This window comes from Palaemon carinicauda, chromosome 33, assembly GCF_036898095.1.
Source record: "Palaemon carinicauda isolate YSFRI2023 chromosome 33, ASM3689809v2, whole genome shotgun sequence".
NCBI classification, from domain to species: Eukaryota; Metazoa; Arthropoda; class Malacostraca; order Decapoda; family Palaemonidae; genus Palaemon; species Palaemon carinicauda.
Genome location: NC_090757.1, coordinates 71,141,404 through 71,148,736, shown reverse-complemented (window position 1 = coordinate 71,148,736; position 7,333 = coordinate 71,141,404). Strand labels below are relative to the sequence as shown.

The window sequence follows — 7,333 nt, the reverse complement described above, 5'->3', positions numbered from 1 at the left end:
GATGCTATAAGCCCAAGGGCTCCAACAAGGAAAGTAGCCCAGAGAGGAAAGGAAACAAGGAAACAGAATAGTGTACCTGAGTTTACCCTCAAGCAAAAGAACTCTAACCCAAGGCTGTGGAAGACCATGGCACAGAGGCTATGGCACTATCCCAGACTAAAAGACTCCTTATTCAACTTTCTATACTTTAAATAGTCGCATGAGTTCAGTATATATTTAATAAATCTCAAATAATTCTGCGATCAAATGGCACTGTTTTAAAAATAATTATCTTTCATAAATATATTATTTTCAGCTGAAATCAGTTTTGCAGCTCCAATGATTTCGAAGGTGAGGAAAAGAAGTAATTTATCATGAATACGTTCCTATTCACATTTAACTACAGAGTAGAAATTATATATAAGAAAACTGTGTCAACGTTAATTCACAGATTTTCATATACTCCAATCGCTTTATTTGATACACTTCAATTGCTTTATTTTCATTCACTTCATTCTCTTTATTTTCTTGCTCTTCAACCGTTTTATCTTCGTACAGTTCCACCGCTTTATTTTCATACATTTCATTCGCTTTGTTGTCTTGCTCTTCAACCGTTTTATCTTCGTACAGTTCCACCGCCTTATTTTCATACATTTCATTCGCTTTGTTGTCTTGCTCTTCAACCGTTTTATCTTCGTACAGTTCCACCGCCTTATTTTCATACATTTCATTCGCTTTGTTTTCTTGCTCTTCAACATCTTCAACCGTTTTATCTTCGTACATTTCCATCGCTTTATTTTCACACATTTCATTCGCTTTGTTTTCCTGCTCTTCAACCGTTTTATCTTCGTACATTCCACCGCTTTATTTTCATACATTTCATTCGCTTTGTTTTCTTGCTCTTCAACCGTTTTATCTTCGTATATTTCCACCGCTTTATCTTCATACATTTCATTCGCTTTGTTTTCTTGCTCTCCAACCGTTTTATTTTCGTATATTTCCACCGCTTTATTTTCATACATTTCATTCGCTTTGTTTTCTTGCTTTCCAACCGTTTTATTTTCGTATATTTCCACCGCTTTATTTTCATACATTTCATTCGCTTTGTTTTCTTGCTCTCCAACCGTTTTATTTTCGTATATTTCCACCGCTTTATTTTCATACATTTCATTCGCTTTGTTTTCTTGCTCTCCAACCGTTTTATTTTCGTATATTTCCACCGCTTTATTTTCATACATTTCATTCGCTTTGTTTTCTTGCTCTCCAACCATTTTATTTTCGTATATTTCCACCGCTTTATTTTCATACATTTCATTCGCTTTGTTTTCTTGCTCTCCAACCGTTTTATTTTCGTATATTTCCACCTCTTTATTTTCATACATTTCATTCGCTTTGTTTTCTTGCTCTCCAACCGTTTTATTTTCGTATATTTCCACCGCTTTATTTTCATACATTTCATTCGCTTTGTTTTCTTGCTCTCCAACCGTTTTATTTTCGTATATTTCCACCGCTTTATTTTCATACATTTCATTCGCTTTGTTTTCTTGCTCTCCAACCGTTTTATTTTCGTATATTTCCACCTCTTTATTTTCATACATTTCATTCGCTTTGTTTTCTTGCTCTCCAACCGTTTTATTTTCGTATATTTCCACCGCTTTATTTTCATACATTTCATTCGCTTTGTTTTCTTGCTCTCCAACCGTTTTATTTTCGTATATTTCCACCGCTTTATTTTCATACATTTCATTCGCTTTGTTTTCTTGCTCTTCAACATCTTCAACCGTTTTATCTTCGTACATTCCACCGCTTTATTTTCATACATTTCATTCGCTTTGTTTTCTTGCTCTCCAACCGTTTTATTTTCGTATATTTCCACCGCTTTATTTTCATACATTTCATTCGCTTTGTTTTCTTGCTCTCCAACCGTTTTATTTTCGTATATTTCCACCGCTTTATTTTCATACATTTCATTCGCTTTGTTTTCTTGCTCTCCAACCGTTTTATTTTCGTATATTTCCACCGCTTTATTTTCATACATTTCATTCGCTTTTTTTTCTTGCTCTCCAACCGTTTTATCTTCGTATATTTCCACCGCTTTATTTTCATACATTTCATTCGCTTTGTTTTCTTGCTCTCCAACCGTTTTATTTTCGTATATTTCCACCGCTTTATCTTCATACATTTCATTCGCTTTGTTTTCTTGCTCTCCAACCGTTTTATTTTCGTATATTTCCACCGCTTTATTTTCATACATTTCATTCGCTTTGTTTTCTTGCTCTCCAACCGTTTTATTTTCGTATATTTCCACCGCTTTATTTTCATACATTTCATTCGCTTTGTTTTCTTGCTCTCCAACCGTTTTATTTTCGTATATTTCCACCGCTTTATTTTCATACATTTCATTCGCTTTGTTTTCTTGCTCTCCAACCGTTTTATTTTCGTATATTTCCACCGCTTTATTTTCATACATTTCATTCGCTTTGTTTTCTTGCTCTCCAACCGTTTTATTTTCGTATATTTCCACCGCTTTATTTTCATACATTTCATTCGCTTTTTTTTCTTGGTCTCCAACCGTTTTATCTTCGTACATTCCACCGCTTTATTTTCATACATTTCATTCGCTTTGTTTTCTTGCTCTTCAACCGTTTTATCTTCGTATATTTCCACCGCTTTATCTTCATACATTTCATTCGCTTTGTTTTCTTGGTCTCCAACCGTTTTATCTTCGTACATTCCACCGCTTTATTTTCATACATTTCATTCGCTTTGTTTTCTTGCTCTTCAACCGTTTTATCTTCGTATATTTCCACCGCTTTATCTTCATACATTTCATTCGCTTTGTTTTCTTGCTCTCCAACCGTTTTATTTTCGTATATTTCCACCGCTTTATTTTCATACATTTCATTCGCTTTGTTTTCTTGCTCTCCAACCGTTTTATTTTCGTATATTTCCACCGCTTTATTTTCATACATTTCATTCGCTTTGTTTTCTTGCTCTCCAACCGTTTTATTTTCGTATATTTCCACCGCTTTATTTTCATACATTTCATTCGCTTTGTTTTCTTGCTCTCCAACCGTTTTATTTTCGTATATTTCCACCGCTTTATTTTCATACATTTCATTCGCTTTGTTTTCTTGCTCTCCAACCGTTTTATTTTCGTATATTTCCACCTCTTTATTTTCATACATTTCATTCGCTTTTTTTTCTTGGTCTCCAACCGTTTTATCTTCGTACATTCCACCGCTTTATTTTCATACATTTCATTCGCTTTGTTGTCTTGCTCTTCAACCGTTTTATCTTCGTACAGTTCCACCGCCTTATTTTCATACATTTCATTCGCTTTGTTGTCTTGCTCTTCAACCGTTTTATCTTCGTACAGTTCCACCGCCTTATTTTCATACATTTCATTCGCTTTGTTTTCTTGCTCTTCAACATCTTCAACCGTTTTATCTTCGTACATTTCCATCGCTTTATTTTCACACATTTCATTCGCTTTGTTTTCTTGCTCTTCAACCGTTTTATCTTCGTACATTCCACCGCTTTATTTTCATACATTTCATTCGCTTTGTTTTCTTGCTCTTCAACCGTTTTATCTTCGTATATTTCCACCGCTTTATCTTCATACATTTCATTCGCTTTGTTTTCTTGCTCTCCAACCGTTTTATTTTCGTATATTTCCACCGCTTTATTTTCATACATTTCATTCGCTTTGTTTTCTTGCTTTCCAACCGTTTTATTTTCGTATATTTCCACCGCTTTATTTTCATACATTTTATTCGCTTTGTTTTCTTGCTCTCCAACCGTTTTATTTTCGTATATTTCCACCGCTTTATTTTCATACATTTCATTCGCTTTGTTTTCTTGCTCTCCAACCGTTTTATTTTCGTATATTTCCACCGCTTTATTTTCATACATTTCATTCGCTTTGTTTTCTTGCTCTCCAACCGTTTTATTTTCGTATATTTCCACCGCTTTATTTTCATACATTTCATTCGCTTTGTTTTCTTGCTCTCCAACCGTTTTATTTTCGTATATTTCCACCTCTTTATTTTCATACATTTCATTCGCTTTGTTTTCTTGCTCTCCAACCGTTTTATTTTCGTATATTTCCACCGCTTTATTTTCATACATTTCATTCGCTTTGTTTTCTTGCTCTCCAACCGTTTTATTTTCGTATATTTCCACCTCTTTATTTTCATACATTTCATTCGCTTTGTTTTCTTGCTCTCCAACCGTTTTATTTTCGTATATTTCCACCGCTTTATTTTCATACATTTCATTCGCTTTGTTTTCTTGCTCTCCAACCGTTTTATTTTCGTATATTTCCACCGCTTTATTTTCATACATTTCATTCGCTTTGTTTTCTTGCTCTCCAACCGTTTTATTTTCGTATATTTCCACCGCTTTATTTTCATACATTTCATTCGCTTTGTTTTCTTGCTCTTCAACATCTTCAACCGTTTTATCTTCGTACATTCCACCGCTTTATTTTCATACATTTCATTCGCTTTGTTTTCTTGCTCTCCAACCGTTTTATTTTCGTATATTTCCACCGCTTTATTTTCATACATTTCATTCGCTTTGTTTTCTTGCTCTCCAACCGTTTTATTTTCGTATATTTCCACCGCTTTATTTTCATACATTTCATTCGCTTTGTTTTCTTGCTCTCCAACCGTTTTATTTTCGTATATTTCCACCGCTTTATTTTCATACATTTCATTCGCTTTTTTTTCTTGGTCTCCAACCGTTTTATCTTCGTATATTTCCACCGCTTTATTTTCATACATTTCATTCGCTTTGTTTTCTTGCTCTCCAACCGTTTTATTTTCGTATATTTCCACCGCTTTATCTTCATACATTTCATTCGCTTTGTTTTCTTGCTCTCCAACCGTTTTATTTTCGTATATTTCCACCGCTTTATTTTCATACATTTCATTCGCTTTGTTTTCTTGCTCTCCAACCGTTTTATTTTCGTATATTTCCACCGCTTTATTTTCATACATTTCATTCGCTTTGTTTTCTTGCTCTCCAACCGTTTTATTTTCGTATATTTCCACCGCTTTATTTTCATACATTTCATTCGCTTTGTTTTCTTGCTCTCCAACCGTTTTATTTTCGTATATTTCCACCGCTTTATTTTCATACATTTCATTCGCTTTGTTTTCTTGCTCTCCAACCGTTTTATTTTCGTATATTTCCACCGCTTTATTTTCATACATTTCATTCGCTTTGTTTTCTTGCTCTCCAACCGTTTTATTTTCGTATATTTCCACCGCTTTATTTTCATACATTTCATTCGCTTTTTTTTCTTGGTCTCCAACCGTTTTATCTTCGTACATTCCACCGCTTTATTTTCATACATTTCATTCGCTTTGTTTTCTTGCTCTTCAACCGTTTTATCTTCGTATATTTCCACCGCTTTATCTTCATACATTTCATTCGCTTTGTTTTCTTGGTCTCCAACCGTTTTATCTTCGTACATTCCACCGCTTTATTTTCATACATTTCATTCGCTTTGTTTTCTTGCTCTTCAACCGTTTTATCTTTGTATATTTCCACCGCTTTATCTTCATACATTTCATTCGCTTTGTTTTCTTGCTCTCCAACCGTTTTATTTTCTTATATTTCCACCGCTTTATTTTCATACATTTCATTCGCTTTGTTTTCTTGCTCTCCAACCGTTTTATTTTCGTATATTTCCACCGCTTTATTTTCATACATTTCATTCGCTTTGTTTTCTTGCTCTCCAACCGTTTTATTTTCGTATATTTCCACCGCTTTATTTTCATACATTTCATTCGCTTTGTTTTCTTGCTCTCCAACCGTTTTATTTTCGTATATTTCCACCGCTTTATTTTCATACATTTCATTCGCTTTGTTTTCTTGCTCTCCAACCGTTTTATTTTCGTATATTTCCACCTCTTTATTTTCATACATTTCATTCGCTTTTTTTTCTTGGTCTCCAACTGTTTTATCTTCGTACATTCCACCGCTTTATTTTCATACATTTCATTCGCTTTGTTTTCTTGCTCTTCAACCGTTTTATCTTCGTATATTTCCACCGCTTTATCTTCATACATTTCATTCGCTTTGTTTTCTTGCTCTTCAACCGTTTTATCTTCGTATATTTCCACCGCTTTATTTTCATACATTTCATTCGCTTTGTTTTCTTGCTCTTCAACCGTTTTATCTTCGTATATTTCCACCGCTTTATCTTCATACATTTCATTCGCTTTGTTTTCTTGCTCTCCAACCGTTTTATTTTCGTATATTTCCACCGCTTTATTTTCATACATTTCATTCGCTTTGTTTTCTTGCTCTCCAACCGTTTTATCTTCGTATATTTCCACCGCTTTATTTTCATACATTTCATTCGCTTTGTTTTCTTGCTCTTCAACCGTTTTATCTTCGTATATTTCCACCGCTTTATCTTCATACATTTCATTCGCTTTGTTTTCTTGGTCTCCAACCGTTTTATCTTCGTATATTTCCACCGCTTTATCTTCATACATTTCATTCGCTTGGTTTTCTTGCTCTCCAACCGTTTTATTTTCGTATATTTCCACCGCTTTATCTTCATACATTTCATTCGCTTTGTTTTCTTGCTCTCCAACCGTTTTATCTTCGTATATTTCCACCGCTTTATCCTCATACATTTCATTCGCTTTGTTTTCTTGCTCTTCAACCGTTTTATCTTCGTATATTTCCACCGCTTTATCTTCATACATTTCATTCGCTTTGTTTTCTTGCTCTCCAACCGTTTTATCTTCGTATATTTCCACCGCTTTATCTTCATACATTTCATTCGCTTTGTTTTCTTGCTCTTCAACCGTTTTATCTTCGTATATTTCCACCGCTTTATTTTCATACATTTCATTCGCTTTGTTTTCTTGCTCTTCAACCGTTTTATCTTCGTATATTTCCACCGCTTTATCTTCATACATTTCATTCGCTTTGTTTTCTTGGTCTCCAACCGTTTTATCTTCGTACATTCCACCGCTTTATTTTCATACATTTCATTCGCTTTGTTTTCTTGCTCTTCAACCGTTTTATCTTCGTATATTTCCACCGCTTTATCTTCATACATTTCATTCGCTTTGTTTTCTTGCTCTCCAACCGTTTTATTTTCGTATATTTCCACCGCTTTATTTTCATACATTTCATTCGCTTTGTCTTCTTGCTCTCCAACCGTTTTATTTTCGTATATTTCCACCGCTTTATTTTCATACATTTCATTCGCTTTGTTTTCTTGCTCTCCAACCGTTTTATTTTCGTATATTTCCACTGCTTTATTTTCATACATTTCATTCGCTTTGTTTTCTTGCTCTCCAACCGTTTTATTTTCGTATATTTC

At 34.0% G+C, this 7,333-nt stretch overlaps 1 protein-coding gene across 1 annotated transcript; it reads right to left on the bottom strand.

The window, feature by feature from the left end:
* Positions 1-393: 393 nt before the first annotated feature.
* Positions 394-6,971, bottom strand: LOC137626241 (myb-like protein X). Its single transcript, XM_068357314.1, has 4 exons — positions 6,594-6,971; positions 5,963-6,224; positions 3,214-3,501; positions 394-824 (listed from the first exon to the last, which is right to left on the bottom strand). Exons 1-4 carry the CDS (start codon positions 6,969-6,971, stop codon positions 394-396), a joined length of 1,359 nt encoding a protein of 452 aa, XP_068213415.1.
* Between the last annotated feature and the right edge of the window lie 362 nt (positions 6,972-7,333).

Bases quoted from the DNA above. Each gene is read 5' to 3' on its own strand.
- LOC137626241 (XM_068357314.1), bottom strand. From the start codon at position 6,971: ATGTACGAAGATAAAACGGTTGGAGACCAAGAAAACAAAGCGAATGAA. The intron at 6,225-6,593 runs GTTGGAGAGCAA...ACGGTTGGAGAG, and splicing joins AAATATACGAAGATAAAACG to CAAGAAAACAAAGCGAATGA. The intron at 825-3,213 runs GTACGAAGATAA...GAATGTACGAAG, and splicing joins TGAAAATAAAGCGGTGGAAT to ATAAAACGGTTGAAGAGCAG.